Source organism: Carcharhinus amblyrhynchos, unplaced genomic scaffold (genome assembly GCF_965287045.1).
Source record: "Carcharhinus amblyrhynchos unplaced genomic scaffold, sCarAmb.v2.hapA scaffold_41, whole genome shotgun sequence".
In the NCBI taxonomy this organism is placed as follows: Eukaryota; Metazoa; Chordata; class Chondrichthyes; order Carcharhiniformes; family Carcharhinidae; genus Carcharhinus; species Carcharhinus amblyrhynchos.
In genome coordinates, this window is record NW_027649782.1 from 4,275,800 (window position 1) to 4,293,361 (window position 17,562).

General features: G+C 47.0%; 1 protein-coding gene across 7 annotated transcripts in view; it reads right to left on the reverse strand.

Annotated features, from left to right (window-relative positions):
* Positions 1 to 17,562, reverse strand: part of hspg2 (heparan sulfate proteoglycan 2) — a 536,580-nt gene that overhangs the window by 389,377 nt on the left and 129,641 nt on the right. For all 7 annotated transcript variants that reach the window (XM_080181499.1, XM_080181505.1, XM_080181501.1 and 4 more), the window contains exons 2-3: positions 9,710 to 9,836; positions 7,144 to 7,242 (exon numbers count right to left, since the gene is read on the reverse strand). In XM_080181499.1, the coding sequence (XP_080037625.1) occupies positions 7,144 to 7,242; positions 9,710 to 9,836 (226 nt within the window). The remainder of the gene's footprint in view (positions 1 to 7,143; positions 7,243 to 9,709; positions 9,837 to 17,562) is intronic.

Consider the following 17,562-nt stretch of genomic DNA (forward strand, 5'->3'; position numbering starts at 1 on the left):
ATCACGGAACTGTTATGGGGCAGCAGGCAGCTACTTGGCTGATCGTGTCTGCACCAGCTCCCCAAACGAGCATCTTGACTTCATGCCATTCCAGGGTTATGGTGAGCAGACGGGTGAGTGGAGCTGAGTCCATGAAAAGATCAGCCATGATCTTATTGAGTGGCCGTGCAGGCTCGAGAGGTGAGATGGCCTACTCCTGCTTCAAGTTCTTACGTTATGTCCTCCTGCCTTTTCCCCATAACCCTTCTCTGCACATTGTTTCAATTCAAGTAACCTACTGAAAGTGACTTTAGATGGATGAAGACACCGCAACCAACAGTGACGGAAGAGGAGGATTCACAAGAGGTCTGACTTGAAGAACATTGAGTTTGTGGAGAGCTGTACAAGTGGAGTTAGTTTCAGGATCAGAGAGTTTAAAGTTTATTTATTATGTCACAAGTAGGCTTACATCAACACTGCAATGAAGTTACTGTGAAAAACCCCTGGTTGCCACACTCGGTGCCTGTTCAGGTACACTGAGGGAGAATTTAGCATGGCCAATGCAACTAAACAGCATGTCTTTCAGACTGTGGGAGGAAACCGAAGCTTCCTGGAGGAAACCCACGCAGACATGGGTTGGGGGTGCAGACTCAGCACAAAACAGCTTCTTCCCTGCTGCCATCAGACTTTTGAATGGACCTATCTCACATTAGTGGGCGGCACGGTAGCACAGTGGTTAGCACTGCTGCTTCACAGCTCCAGGGCCCTGGGTTCGATTCCCGGCTCGGGTCACTGTCTGTGTGGAGTTTGCACATTCTCCTCGTGTCTGCGTGGGTTTCCTCTGGGTACTCCGATTCCCTCCCACGTCCAAAGATGCGCGGGTTAGGTTGATTGGCCATGCTAAAATTGCCCCTTAGTGTTCAGGGAGGCGTAGGTTAGAGGGATTAGTGAGTACAATATGTAGGGATAAGGGGGTAGGATTGTGTTCGATGCAGACTTGATGGGCCGAAGGGCCTTTTTCTGCACTGTAGGGTTCTATGATTCTACGATAAAGCTGATCTTCCTCTACACTCTATGACTATAACATTACATTTCTGCACTCTCTCCTCTCCTTCTCTATGAATGGTATGCTTTGTCCATATAGCATGCAAGTAACAATACTTTCCACTGAATACCAACACATACGACAATAACAAAATCAAATCAACTCAGTGACCCAAGCTGGGAATCAAACTCGGTCTCTGGCGCTGTGAGGCAGCAGTGCTAACCACTGTGCCGCTCTGAGGAGAGAGATGAGGGGGATTTGAAGGTGTAGATGTGAGATTATAAATAAATTGAGGCATTATTGGATCAGTAAGCAATGTGGTTCAGTGAGTTGAGGAGCGGATAGATGAATGGGACTTGGCGCAAGGAGGATACAGACAGCAATGTTTTGGGTCAGCCAGGTTTTTGGAGGCTGGCTAGGACAATTTTTAAGGTCCAAAAAGACTTGCGCAGAACTTGTGTACAACTGGTACAGAAGATGTACAACGTCAGCAGGCAAGTAAATTTAAGTCAGTATCCCGTCCTGTACGCAAACATTTTGCAAAAATTACTTCGGCCGCAATTATTTTGAGACATATCTCCACTTCTATTTTTGGTACAGATTAGCTAAGGTTCCAAAAGCCCACCTGCAGATTTCTGGAGCCTTTCGAAGTAAACACTCCAGACAAGCTCATGAATTAATTAGGTACAGGAAGTAGAGTACAGTCCTGGCTACAGACTCACCCATTGTGTGGACATTTCGGGTGTAATATTAAAATACACAAAGGCTCACATTCTGCCATATTTACTAATTTCCACATTGCAAGTGTTCCCACTGGTCCCGGCTATATCAAGGTTATATTAACACAAATTTTTTTTTATTTCTTAATGGGTAGTTGAGAAGGAATCTCCACTCCTTTCATTGGATAAAGGCAGGCTTGCATTTATATAGCACCTCTCAGAGTCTCCTTAGGTGACGTACAGCCAATGCCTCACCTTGGCTGAGGAATCTCTGTATAATGGACAAACGCAACAGCCAATTGGCAACAGCAACACCGAACAAGCTTTCGAATGAGTTAAATGATGAGCTGACCAATTTGGTGGTGTCAGCTTTGGTCAGGGCAGTCAGACCTGCCCCTCTGTGCATAATGCTACTGTCCATCTGAAGAGGCCAACGAGATAGTTAAACCTCTGATAGTCAGTTGGTGAGGGAAACCAGAATTTAATCTTTGGATTTGTTCACAGATGAAATATTACAAACACGTACCTCCTAACGCTACAGCCTATCACCAGTGTCAATAAGTGTCTCTTTACAGAGTTTCTGGCCAATCAGCTAAGTGCCTCATTTGAAAGGAACAGTGTCTCTTCACATCCTTTTGAGAATCAATAAACAAAAGTAAATAATTAACCATCTCTTGAAGGGACACTAAAAGCAAAGAAGAAATCAAAAGAAACTTGCATTAAAACATCACTGAGAGTGATAAGGCAATCCAGCCCCTGCAGCACCCAACCATTGCGAAAGGTCTCAAACATCCAAGTGAACATCATGTGCTCCTCCTCCAAGAGCACCCAGGCATGGGTGTAACCACGAAAGACAGGCAAGCAGTTGGGCCACGACCCACCACAATTGCCCAGTGTCTCCTTACATGCTCTTCTGGTGCAAAAAAAATCAATTAATTAAATGAAAGTTCAACAAATGAGTTGGAGAGCCCTTGATGGTGCACTCTAACTACATGCAAACAAGGAACAGGAGTTGGCCATTCCGCCCCTTGAGCCTCTCCACCATTTAATAAGATCAAAGCTATTCTGAATATAACCTCAGCCTGCATCCCACCTACACCTGGTAACCTATCGTGCTCTTGTTTACCATGAATATATTGACCTCCACCTTAAAAATATTCAAAGAATCTACTTCCACTACCTTTTCAGGAAAAGACTTCTAAGGAAATTTGGCATGTCTGTTACGACTCTCACCAACTTTTACAGATGCACCATTCTTTCTGGTTGTATCACAGCTTGGTATGGCTCCTGCTCTGCCCAAGGACCGCAAGAAACTACAAAGGGTTGTGAATGAAGCCTGCTGCATCACACAAACCAGCCTCCCATCCACTGACACTGTCTACACTTCCTGCTGCCTCGGCAAAGCAGCCAACATAATTAAAGACCCCACGCACTCCAGGCATTCTCTCTTCCACCTTCTTCCATCAGGAAAAAGATACAAAAGTCCGAGATCATGTACAGCCAACTCAAGAACAGCTTCTTCACTGCTGCCATCAGATTTTTAAATGGACCTTGTATTAAGTTGCTCTTTCTCTGCATCCTAGTTATGACTGTAACACTACATTCTGCACTCTCTCCTTTCCTTCTCTGTGAATGGTACGCTTTTGTCTGTATAGCATGCAAGAAACAATACTTTTCACTGTATACTAATACATGTGACACTAATAAATCAAATCTAAGGGGAAATTTAGTATGGCCAATCCGCCTGACCCACACATCATTGGACTGTGAGAGAAAACCAGAGCACCCAAAGGAAACTCGCGCAGACACGGGGAGAATGTGCAAACTCCACGCAGACGGTTACCCAAGCTGGGAATTGAACCTGGGTCCCTGGCACCGTGAGGCAGCAGCGCTAACCACTGGGCCATCATGCCGCATGACAACTGCCACAAAATGCTTGAAAAACACATTAGTCTCAGTCACTCTTGAGGCCAACAAGCTGAGAAATACTGATCCAAACCTAGCTTGAAACGAGACTGTAACAGCCCAGGCGTACACATGACTATATTAAGCCCATGTGAAATGAGTTAGTCTGCTAATTGCAGAGCTGCTCCATACTGTGAAATTATTCGCTATTTTGGGAGGGCTGTGAACAATATAGTGTAATAAATAAGGGTCCCATTTCAAACAGCTGCCACCCTGTGAACTGCATTGCAATAATCCCAAAATATCCTTCAGGGAAGTTTCAAAAACAAAATCTAGGCCCAAACACACATTCCCCCTCTAACAGTCAGTTTAAAAGTTAAAGTTTATTTATAGTGTCACAAGTAGGTCTACATTAACACTGCAATGAAGTTACTGTTGCCACCACACTCCGACAGCGCCTGTTCAGGAAAACTGAGGGAGAATTTAGCGTGGCTAACACACACCCTAACCAGCACGTCTTTCAGGCCATGGGAGGGAACCGGAGCACCCGGAGGAAACCCACGCAGACATGGGGAGAATGTGCAGGCTCCGCACAGACAGTGACCCCAGGCCAGGAATCGAATTCGGGTCGCTGGCACTGGGAGGACAGCAGTGCTAACCACTGTGTCACCATGCCGCCCCTGTGGGAGAAACTGATACGCCTTTGAGCAAAACTCGCTATTCTCAACGCAGCTCTGATAAGCAGTTCAAATATATCGCAACAACCAGCCAGCTGATTTAGAAACAAGACTGCGATCTTTTGTCGAGTCTAAAAGCGGACAAAGGACAGAAGCAGGGTGATGACTATCATCAAATACCTTTAAAAGTTGTACAGAGACAAATCAGCGCAGTCTTGGCATTCCTCGATTACAATGAGCACATTCATTTCAACGCAGTCACAATGTGTTCGTGGTCTAGTTTGCTTGCCAGCATTCTTACTTTAAATGTTACAGCCATATATGCAGTCCTCTTAGCTCCATCACACGGCTCAGTATTTGGATCAGAATTAGTTGCTCTTATGTTTGTTTCTAAATATTAGTAAACCGTTCCCCGAGATACAACTCGCAGCTATATATCTGGAACATTTTCTTGATGCTGTCTGCCATTTGTTTACAGCTGGGGGCACGATGACCTCACCGCTCCCACCCCGGGGACCTCCCGCCCTGCCCCACCCCACCCGCCATTCCGCCCTCCCCCTTTTCCTACCCCAGATACTTCCCCCACTTCCGCCCCATTGGCATCCCATCCTGGGGGCCTCCCCCCCACCCCACCTCAACCCCCCTGCCCCCCCCCCCCCCACAACAGGGACCGCCTCCTCCACGCACCCCCCCCCCCCCCAACCTCAGGGATCTCCTCCCCACCCCCCCAAATCCCAGGAGCCTCCTCCTCCCCCTCTCCCACCCCGGGAACTTCCTCCTCCCCCCCCCCAAATCCCAGGAGCCTCCTCCTCCCCCTCTCCCACCCCGGGAACTTCCTCCTCCCCTCTCCCACCCCGGAAGCCTCCTACATCCCAACTCCCTGGGCGTCCTTATCCCCGCCCGTCCCCTTCCATTCTCCCACCCAGGGGTCTTCCTCCCCCACATCTCTCGCCCCCGGCCCTGGATCAACCCCCCTGCATCTCTCATCCCGGGGATCTCCTCCCCACCCCCACCTTGGGAAAGATTACCCCCCCCTCCACCTCTCCTGCCCGGCCTCACTGCAGTTAGGTTGACTGGCCATGCTAAGTTGCCCCTTGGTGTCCAAAGATGTGTAGGTTGGATGGTTTGGCCATGGTAAATGGCAGGGGAAGAGGACCTGGGAAAGACATTCTGTCAGAGAGACAGTGCAGATTTGATGGGCTGAATGGTCTCCTTCTGTACTGTGGGGATTCAATGAAATACTTTCTTGCCACACTATCACAAGCTACCCTCATTGTGATTCCACTCCAGCACATCTCCAGCTCTACAAAATATGAGAAGTCACATTCACAGAGCCCAGTCCACACTCTGGAGATGCCTCAAGTACCCCACAGCCTCAGAAACAAATTCTGGCACACAGCCATCGTTATTCTCAGGCAGCTAATTCGTACACCGCAATGCCTTACATACAGCAATGCACAACATTTGTCAGTTTTGATTTTGTTGGCTGGGGGGTAAACTTTGATCAAGGAAAGTAGGAGCACTTGTCTTCAAACATCTCGGCAAGGCCTTCAACAAGTACAAGCTACACGACTGAAGCTCGGTTTATAACGGTCATCTGAACCCCTCTGCAGCATCACGAGTAACACATTCTGCATTTCTGTCACGCAAAATGAACTATCTGATACCAAGTGTGGATTTTGATCTTAAATAGAGATCCGAATCTTTACTTCAAGACCTGCTGTATCTCTGAAACAAACCAACATAGACTGCTTCAAAAAGTAATCGCTAAGAGCCTGCGTATTAATCTTCAATTTGCCCAGAAAATGCTCTCGAGGTATCTGTCAGAATCCAGCCCAGGTATAAATACTGGATTAACGGTCTTCAGTTCACATTGTGACAGAAACAGGATTGGAAAATTCTAGCCCTCTGTGTCTCCTGCCAACACAATAGGGCCACACAAGATGGCCCGCAATATCCCCGCCTGCATATGCAGACTGGTCCAAGCAGGTGCCGAAATCCAATGACACAGCTGGAGGCTGAGACCCGGAGTTCAAGAGTGGCAGCAGGGCGCAAAAATGTAGGTTTAATGCTCTTGGCAACTTAAAATCCACGTACAGAGTTTAGAAACACTCACCAACATGACTGTAGAATTAAGGACACCGCCCCCACCTCCCCCCCCACCCCACCCCCTTGCACCCCAGACATTCTCTCTTCCACTTTCTTCCGTTGGGAAAAAGGTACAATAGTCTGAGGCCACGCACCAACTGCCTCAAGAACAGCTTCTTCCCTGCTGCTGTCAGACTTCTGAATGGACCTACCTTGTATTAAGCTGATCTTTCTCCACACCCTAGTTACGGCTGTAACACTACACTCTGCACTCTCTCCTCTCCTTCTCTATGAACGGTATGCTTTGTCTGCGTAGCGTGCGAGAAACAATACTTCGCACCATATGCTAACTCACGTGACAATAATAAATCAAATCAAATCAAGGCAGTAGAGTATCCTACAAGGAAGAGAGAGTTCACTTCCCTGTCTGCAAACCCTCGCTTCTGACCCCCTGTCAAAGGGGTTCCCCAAAATCCATCACTGCCAGCCCAGGATAGCAATTTACAACATTCCCTCCTCCTGCTGCCCGGGAGAGTGATGGCTCTGATTGAGTCCTGCTGCACCCTGTCCCTTGTAAGCGACGGCAGCCATGAACTCGGGGGTACAACTGCAGGAACAAGTGTCGGCAGCAAACGCAGGCTCTCCATCTCGCTAAAGCAGCCCCACATTTACAGCACAGGCGCCAGAACCAGTCAAGAGCGACTGAAGTAACGCGGCGAGGTTTTCTTACCTGTTTTTTGCTTTGGAATCACTGATAATGTTGGGACAGTATGTTCAACTTCAGGTGTGCTGGGCGTGCTGCCCTCTTCTAACTCTTCAGCACTTCCCTCTGGAGAAAGAACCACAAAATCTCCGTGAACAATCACAGTTATTCCAGAACATTCTCAAGACTTTACGTTGAGCTCAGGGCGGACAGTATGCTCCCGGTAATTCAAAGTGCATTATCCAGCAATTTGAATTTCGGTTTGCGCACACATTTGAGCTGGGGGTGGGGAGGAGGAGGAGGAGGAGGAGGGGTTAAGGCACTGTTATGTTGGAGGCCCGTGAGTAGCTGTGTGGGGCCTGCCCCAACCCAAGCCACGTGGAGCAGATGACCGAAAGGACGCAAATGATAACTGACAAGATTGGGGACGGCGCAGTGGCTAGCCTCACAGCCACAGGCACATGTTCAATTCCCAGCTTGGGTCACAGTCTATGCAGAGTTTGAACATTCTCTGTGTGGGTTTCCTCCGGGTGCTCTGGTTTCCTCCCACAGTAAAAAGTCTGACAACACCAGGTTTTAGTCCAACCGATTTATTTGATAATAGACTCACAAGCTTTCGGGGTTAGTCCCTTCGTCAGGTGAATGGAGAGTTCTGGCCTCAGACAGAGCATATAAAGCACAGACAGTTCACAGATTACTGATTAGAATGCGAATCCTTACACCTAACCTGCTGTTCAAGACCTGAAGTGGCTGACAAAATCGGTTGGACTAAAACCTGGTGTTGTCAGACTTTTTACTGTGTTTACGCCAGTCCAACGCCGGCATACCCACATCATTCCTCCCACAGTCCAAAGATGTGTCGTGCAGGATAGGTGGTTTGGCCATGCCAAATTGTCCCTTAGTGTCAGGGTGGCTGGCGAGGGTAAATGAATGCATGGGGTTATGGGCACAAGGCCTGGATGGGTTCGTGGAGGATGCAGACTTGATGGGCCAAATGGCCTCCTTCTACATTGTAGGATTCTGTCATTAGAGTGAGGCTATGTTCATAGAATCATAGAACGCTACAGTGCAGAAAGAGGCCCTTCAGCCCATCGAGTCTGCACCGAACACAATTCCACCCAAGCCCTACCCCCATATCCCTACATATTATACCCACTAATCCCTCTAACCTACACATCCCTGGACATTAAAGGACAATTTCATAGGATGGTCAATCAACCTAACCCGCACATCTTTGGACTGTGGGAGGAAACCGGAATACGCGGAGGAAACCCAGGCAGACACGAGGAGAATGTGCAAACTCCAACAAACTTGTGGATCAACCATCACAACACTCCTGCCCTGAACATTCAGTGTGTGTCAAGTGATACACATTCAGGACAGAGGCTCAGAACACTTGCTTCAATGAACTACTTAAATTTGGTCCAGGGTAATTCTGGAGGGATCCACATTTTTCCCCAATTCAAAAGTATGGCATTAATCCACATTTTTTTTTACAAAATTAGCCAAATTGAAGTCAGCTGCTGACTTTCAGCTCAGTGCAGCAGTTTATAAGCTGCAAACTTGCTTTATCAATAAAGGATAGTTCCACAACAGCTCAGCAAGTTGGGGCTTTTCAATGGTTGGCTGATAGAGATAATGAAGGCCTTCAGGTTGATACCTTTGCTGTGTTTGGCTAGCTACCTTCAGCCACAGCAGGCATCAACATTAACTCCAAAAACCATTGAGGAAGGAGGGAAGAAGCAACAGAGCTCCAGCTCCTGACTACAAGTCAACTGCACCCCATCCCCCAACACACCAACCCCCAATGACCACCACCTTCCCCCCGACCACCACCATCGCCACCCATCCCCAATGACCACCATCCCCACACCCATCCCCAATGACCACCATCCCCACACCCATCCCCAATGACCACCATCCCCACACCCATCCCCAATGACCACCATCCCCACACCCATCCCCCAATGACCACCATCCCCACACCCATCCCCCAATGACCACCATCCCCGCACCCAGCCCCCAATTCTCACCACTCCCCACACCCATCCCCCAATGACCACCATCCCCACACCCATCCCCCAATGACCACCATCCCCGCACCCACCCCCCAATTCTCACCACTCCCCACCCATCTCCCAATTACCATGATTCCCCACCAACTCCCAACACCCCACACCACAACTACACCCCATTCCCTACTCACCCTACTATGACACTGGCCAGCGGCACTCACCTACCACTCGCCCCCGCCCCCCCCAACCCCATTTCCCCCCAGTCCCAACAACCACCACTCCCCTCCCCTCAGCAAGGGGCAAAGTGACCACTGGGTGAGAACAGCATTAAGATTTACGGTATGCCCCAATAGTAAAAGAGACACTCTTTGGTGTCAGATTGGACTTGAAAACTAACCAGCTGAGCAGATCCTAAGGGTTGCCAGTGAAGCCTCTGCCCAGCAAAATAGTAACTATTACCAGAGTGCGTTGGGGAAAACAGTCTCTCCCTCTTTGCATACTGGAAAAGGAATCAACCAATCTGATGCTAACACCCAAATTTCAGTCCATCTTTCTATCAGACTCCTTCAGCCTCTTACCAGCAGACGCTGCAAAGTCCTCGTCATCGGATTCAAGGGGAACCCTCCGCCGGCGAAGGTAACTCTGAACCAGCTCCGAGTCCTCTGCGACTGGGACTTCATCCAAAACCCTCGATGCATTTACAACCTGAACAGACAAGAAAGAGGGGAATACTTTTATTTTCCAACAACAAAGCAGGAAATTCACATTCTATTTGTCCAGAAAGCGCACTGCATCACTGAGGTACGACGGGTGATGAAGCTTTCAAACTGGAAAGAGTTGGCTCAAGGCACTCATCACTATATCAGTTATTTTAATGTACAGGGACCCACTCAGTGCACGCAAGGCTCAATGCAATTTGTGACAACTAAACCATTTAGCTGGCGGCTGAATGATAGGTTTAGTTCATGAATAACCCAAAGTTGTGCACAAGTACAGCAAGTGGTGAGGAAGGCAAATGGAATGTTGGTGTTGATTGCAAAGGTATTGGAATAAGAGCATAAGAACTAGAAGCAGGAGTAGGCTGTCTAGCCCTTCGAGCCTGCCCCGCCATTCAATAAGATCATAGCTGATCTGAAGTGGATCAGTTCCACTTTCCCGCTTTCTCCCCCTAACCCTTAATTCCCTGTTAAGGTGGTAGGGAAGTTTTACTGCAGCTGTTCAGGGCTCGGGTGAGACCACATCTGGAGTACTGCGTACAGTCTCCTTACTGAAGGAAGGACGTACATGCATTAGAAGCCTGTTGGAGAAGCTTCACTGGGATGAAGGGATTATCTAATGAGGGAAAGTTGAACAGGAATGGACCCATACCCATCAGAGTTTAGAAGAATGAGAGGTGATCTTACTGAAACATACAAGATTCTGAGGGGGCTTGACAGGGTGGGTACTGAAAGGATGTTCCTCCTTGTGGGAGCGACTAGAACTAACTTCAACATGGTTCCTCTCTCGCACTCCCCTGGAACCCCACACCATTGGATTTCCATGACATAATTTCTGCTGACATCCTCTGGATACATGCAGCTAGAATTTCCAACCCTACTAAAAACTTTTTTTGAGATATTTTGCCCCTTTAGTTTTGAGCAATCCAAATGTTAATCACGTCACCACTGGTTGCTGTGCTTTCAGCTGCCTGGGCCTCAAGCTCTGGACTACCTTTCCTGAACCTCTCTGCCTGTCTTTCCTCTTTTGAAAAGACTCCTTAAAACCCACCACCCTGACCAAGCATTTGGCCATCTAATATCTCAGGCAGATGGGTGGCATAATTTGTGTTGTAATGCTCTTTAGGATATTTTGTGACTTGAAAGCTTCAATACAAGCTGCTTTTCACAGAACTGTTGCCAACAACAGAAAGAGGCTACTTGGCTCATCATCTTTACTTATTTGTCAGTCACAATTAGGCTTGCATTCAAACTGTAGTGAAGTTACTGTGCAAAATCCCCTAGTCGCCACACTCCAGCACCTGTTCAGGTACAACGAGGGAGAATTTAGCATGGCCAACGCACCTAACCGGCACATCATTGGACTGTGGGAGGAAACCAGAGCAGCCGGAGGAAACCCATGCAGACACAGGGAGAAGGTGCAAACTCCACACTGACAGTGACCCAAGACAAGAATTGAACCTGGGTTCCTGGCGCTGAGAGGCAGCAGTGCTGACCACTGTGCTGCCCCTGCTTTCTGAATGAGCAATTCCACCCCCTCCCCACCCGAGTGCCATTCCCCCTCCTCCTCAACCCAACTCTGCATAATTCTTCCCTTTCCGATACTGTCCAATTTCCTTCCGAATGCTTCGATTCACCCTGCATTCCATGAGTGCAGCCATTTATTTGAACGCATGTAATCACAGAACTATCAGTAATTAATACAAACAGACATCCTAAAAATCTACAGCACAAACAAAGCAATCTCTGCTGCAAATCTAACCACCAACCAGCATCTTCCCAGCATAGAGTCCTGTTTCATTAGTACCTTTAACAAAATGCTTCAACACAAAAAATAGTTACAAAAACGTGCTGTTTAAAACCAGGCATTGCAAACTAATTTTATTGTTGTCGCACGTAATGGGATAAAGTGAAAAGTATTGTTTCTTGCGCACTTTACAGGTAAAGCATACTGTGCATAGAAAAGGAAAGGAAGGGAAGCAGAATATAGTGTTACAGTTATAGCTAGGGTGTAGAGAGAGATCAACTTAATATTTGATTTGATTTATGATTGTCACATGTATTGGGATACAGTGAAAAGTAGTGTTTCTTGCACGCAATACAGACAAAGCATTCCATACCTAGAGTACATAGGGGAGGAGAGTGTGCAAAATTAAGCGTTACAGTCATAGCCAGGATGTAGCGAAAGATCAACTTAATGTGAGGGAGATCATAGAACCCTACAGTGCAGAAAGAGGTCCTTCAGCCCATTGAATCTGCACCAAACACAAACCCACCCAGGCCCTACCCCCATATCCCTACATATTATATCCACTAATCCCTCTAACCTACGCATCCCAGGACACTAAGGGGCAATTTCATAGCATGGTCAATCAACCTAACCCACACATCTTTGGACTGTGGGAGGAAACCGGAGTACCCAGGCAAAACCCACGCAGACACGGTGAGAATGTGCAAACTCCACACAGACAGTGACCCGAGCCGGGAATCGAACCCAGGACCCTGGAGCTGTGAAGCAGCAGTGCTATCCACTGTGCTACCGTGCCGTCCATTCAAAAGGCGGTAGGTCCATTCAAAAGTCTGGTGGCAGCAGGGAAAAGCCATTTAAGAGGATTGACTCTCGATTTTCAGAAGGCGTTTGTTAAGGTGCTGCACAAAAGGTTGCTTCAGAAGGTTAGGGGGCATGGAGTTGGGGGTAAGGTGTTAGTGTGGATAGAGGACTGGTTGTCTAATAGGAGGCAGAAAGTTGGTATCAATGGGTGCTATTCGGATTGGCGGTTGGTGACTAGTGGAGTGCCCCAGGGATCGGTGCTGGGGCCTCAGCTATTTACCATTTATATAGATGATCTGGAGGAGGGAGCCGAGTGTAGGGTGTCGAAATTTGCTGATGACACAAAGATAAGCGGAAAAGCAAATTGTGCGGAGGGTGTGGAAAGTCTGCAGAGGGATCGAGATAGGCTAAGTGAGTGGATAGGTTTTTGGTAGGCAAGGGAATTAAGGGCTATGGGGAGAAAGCGGGAAAGTGGAACTGAGCCACTTCAGATCAGCCATGATCTTATTGAATGGCGGGGCAGGCTCGAAGGGCTAGATGGCCTACTCCTGCTCCTATTTCTTATGTTCTTATGTAAACCGCACACGGGGTCCTCTACAGTTCACAATCATCACTGACATTGAAAATCTCTCTCTGATTCTTGCTGAATATCTACGGTGCGTGATGGCAGCTAACCGAATCGGTGGTGCAAATGTCTAAAGTGCCTGTGCTCAGTGACGGTGAATAAAGATCGGACCTTTAAATTAATTGTATTTGCTCAGTGCTTTTCTATTCCGGACCGAGAGTTTAAAATTACAGCGTTTCATCTCCTGCTGCCTTTGAAGTGTGAGTGGAGCAGTTGCTGCCAGATCCAGTCACCAGCTGGGGTAACGGTGAAACACAACTCACCCTTAAATCAGTCCCTTTAGTGTGAACAAAATGCCCTGTGACATTTAACAAGGAAACTGATTTATAGACGTTTTGAGACTGTGTTACAAGAACGGCTTCAAATGCAATAAGAACCACTGAGTCCCTTCAGTGCATGAGGCAATTTAGCACATTAAATATGCACTGACTTTCCAAAAGAGCACCCCACCCAGGCCCACTCCCCCACCCTATCGCCATAACCCGGTGTATGTACCACGGCCAATCCACCTAACCCTCTCATCTTTGGACTATGGGAGGAAACCCACACAGACACAGGAAAATGTGCAAACTCCACAGTCAGTCACCCATGACCAGAATTTAAGCCGGGTCGAGGCAGCAGCGCTAATCACAATACCACCGAGTGTCCTAAGCACAGTATTCCAGGACATGGCTCAACTAAACTCAGCGAAGCCACAGGTGGGTAACTTCAACTTACTGGCAGAACAGTTTGGCCTGGTCTTTTCAAACTAAATTAATCCAATATCTTATCTTCACTGGCTGCTCTTCACTGATGTAGTCCAACAGCCGGTCCAGGCTTTGTTGGCAAATGATCCTGCACAAAGTTTCACTGAGATCCAACACGTGCGTAAGAGAGCGAAAGCCAAAATTGTAAAGACAAATAGTCATGAGGTCAAAAGTTTTATTATTCATCAAACTGCAGAATTCCTTTCCCTGAATCTTCCACAGACGAACGAAGATCCCAAAAGAAAAAAAAAACGCAGTCAAATAACTTGCATCTGATCTTCACCGCTGCACACACCTCACTCCAAACAGATATGCTGCCTTCACCATGTACTGCGCTACTGGGACATTACTCGAGAGAGATTCCCAGGGAAGGATTTCCAGCAGCAGGAACAATTGGACAAATTTTTAAAGTGGCCTGAGGAACCTAATCCACAAAGCAGAGCCACAGGGAACTCATAGGAGCTCCATAGTGGAACTGTGGAAGGAAGGCCAGCTACGTGTACGCAGAAAATAAGCCTGAATGTGTAACTAGTGAGCGGATTAGTGCATCTCACACAAACAGTGAAGAGATGCATCCAGCTCCTACAGAGAAGACCAGTGCTTACCACTGCAGATGTAGAGATTAAGCATACATCTCAGAGCCCAATGTGAGAGATGATGGGAAGTCAGCCAAGGCTCCCATTCCAGACTATTATATTCCAGGCTGAAAGTGTGTCCTTGGATGAAGACAGAACCGAGATGGGTTATAATTGGCCTTGTGAAGAATCTGATGACCATTAATAGCTGGATCAGCCATAATAATAGGCATTGCACAGGTATCGTTGACAGATAACTGATGCTTCATATCCTTTCATGGGATGTGGGCTTTACTGGCTAGAGCTGCACTCAATTCCACTTCTAACTGTCCTTGAGAAGGTAATGGGGGAGCTGTCTTCCTTGAGCCGCTGCAGTCCATGTGGTGCAAGTACACCCACAGTGCTGTTAGGGAGGGAGTTTCAAAATTTTGACCCAGTGACAATGAATGAAGTGTTTTATTTCATGTCAGGATGGTGTGTGGCTTGAAAGGTAACTTGCAGCTGTGGTGTTCCCATGCATGTTCTCCCTTGTTCTTTCAGATGGTAACGGGTACAGATTTGGAAGGTGCTGTCCAGAGGTTTGGTGAGGTGCCACTGTCCACTTTCCATATAACACAAACTGCTGCCTCTGTGGTGGAGGGAGTGAATGTTTAAGTTGATGAATGGGGTGCCAATCCAACAGGTTGCTTTGCAATAGATGGTTTTGAGGTTCTTGAGTGTTGTTGGAGCTGCACTCATCCAGACTAACACAGTATGTTCCACACACTCCTGACTTGTGCCTTCTAGATGGTGGACAGGCCTTTGGGAGTCAGGAGGTGAGGTATTCACCTCAGTATTCCTAACCTTTAACCTGCTCTTGTAGCCATTGTGTTTATGTGGCGAGTCCAGTTTCTGGTCAATGGTAATGTTGACAGTGGAGGATTCAGCAATGGTAATGCCATTGAATGTCATGGGGAAATGCTTAGATTTCTTTGTTGGAGATGGTCATTGCTTGGTATCTGTGTGGCACAAATGTTTCTTGCCACTTATCAACCCAAGCCTGAATGTTGTCCTGGTCATGTCTCATATGGATATGATTGCTTCAGTATCTGAGGGGTTGCAAACAGTACTGAATGTTGTACAATCATCAGTGAACATCCCTACTTCTAACCTTATGATGGATGGATTGCCACTGATGAAGCAGCTGAAGGTGGTTGGACCTTGGAAACTATCATAAGCAATGCTCTGGGGTTGAGGTGATTGGCCTCCAATGACCTCAACCATCTTCCTTTATGCTAGTTTTTGACTCCAACCAGTGGAGAATTTCCCCCCCCCACCCCAGTTTCCATTGACTTCAGTTTTGGTAGGTTCTTGATGCCACACTGTATCAAATGCACCTTGATGTCAAGGGCAGTCACTCACACTCCCCTCGCGTTCAGCTCTTCTGTTCATGCTTGGACCAAGGCTGTACTGAGTTCAGGAGCTGAGTGGTGCCAGAGGGAACCCAAGCTGAGTGACACTGAGCAGGTTATTACGGTGTAAAGAGCTGCTCGATAACATTTACTCTGCTTTCTATGAATGGTCATGATGTGGAGATGCCGGCGTTGGACTGGGGCAAACACAGTAAGAAGTCTGACAACACCAGGTTTAAGTCCAACTGACATATTTGGTAGTAAACTCACAAGCTTTCGAGGTTAAGCTCTTTGTCAGGTGAACCACAGCAGATGTAGAGATTAAGCATATATCTCAGAGCCCAATGTGAGAGATGGTGGAAAGTCAACCATGGCTGCCATTCCAGACTATTATATTCCAGGCTGAAAGGTGAACCTGACGAAGAGTTTAACCTCGAAAGCTTGTGAATTTACTATCAAATAAATCGGTTGGACTTAAACCTGCTGTTGTCAGACTTCTTTCTACGAATGGGACATACTTAAGGAGTTAGTTGTCAGATAGGTGCCAGTTTTGTAGCTATACTTCAGCAAGTGTTAACCAGGAGAGGTTGACTGGAACTTCAGAGTTAACACTTTCAGGAGAGGAACCGGGAAATGAAAATTGACGTGAAAATATGTACAGAAACTGTGAAAAGGCAGTTCATTAAACGCTTTCCAGCAGGCTTTGTAAACCAGTACAGATAGCAACTTAGCCCGAGAAAAGTAAATAAGATGGGATAAACAGAAAACAGGGAGTAAAGATAGGTTCAGTATCTTACAGGTCAGTAAGCTTATCTTCAGTGGTGGGGAAACCTCTGGAGACAAGGCAAAATGAACAGTCACAGGTTGATTAAGGAAAACCAACATGGGATTATTTTTTAAAGGGAAAGATCACATTGAACTAACTTATTGGAGTTTTTTTGAAGATATGATAGAAAAGTGTGAGTTGAGGGGGGTGGGGGGGCAATGCTGGGTTCCTTCAGCACCCTAACGATTCTGTAAAGACAAAGCTGTGAAATTTCTGAGTAAATCCTAAAGATTATAGGTCTAAAATGATATAGAATTTTACAGCAAAAGGCACAGGGCATTCAGGCCAACAAGTCAGTGGTTATACACCACATGAATCTCGTCCTGCCCGACATCTCAACCTGGCTCGGTGTTGTGCTTTGCTTTATTTTGTTTTTCTGAAATACTTTGGGCTGTTTTATTACGTTAAAAGTGTGCTCGGTAAATAAAAGGTTGTTGTTGCCATGATCAACGTAGCCTTTTATTTATTTCTCCCTCACATATTTCTCTAACTTCCCTTTGAATAATTCTTGTGCTAAAGGAGCGCCACATCCTCACCACTTTGTACGAAGAGGTTTTACTCCGAGACGTTTGTCTAAAGTTACAGACAGCTATATTCAATCAAGGCTAAGGTTTCTGCAATCTCAAGCAGTCTTCCTTAATACATACGCATCTGATCCAAATTGAAAGGGACTTCACAGATAAACGCAGACTCCTGTTTGAGGAAGGTTTGTCCAAGTTTATCCATCTATCTGCATCCAGTGGGAAGTTCCATGACCGCTGCTTTATTGCGCATGCCAATAGATCTCAGCTAAGGCACTGGGAACGCCTCTTGCCTCATTCCCACTCTCCGTGGCGCTGCTCCATATTCTAATCAACACACGCTGCCTTCATTACCAACAACGATCAGTTTGTGATTTCAGTTCTACGGAGCAACACCAATAAAGTTAACAGATGCCAAGTTGGTTAGCTGCCTTATTGCATATTTATTATTAGGTGTCACAAGTAGGTTTACATTAACAC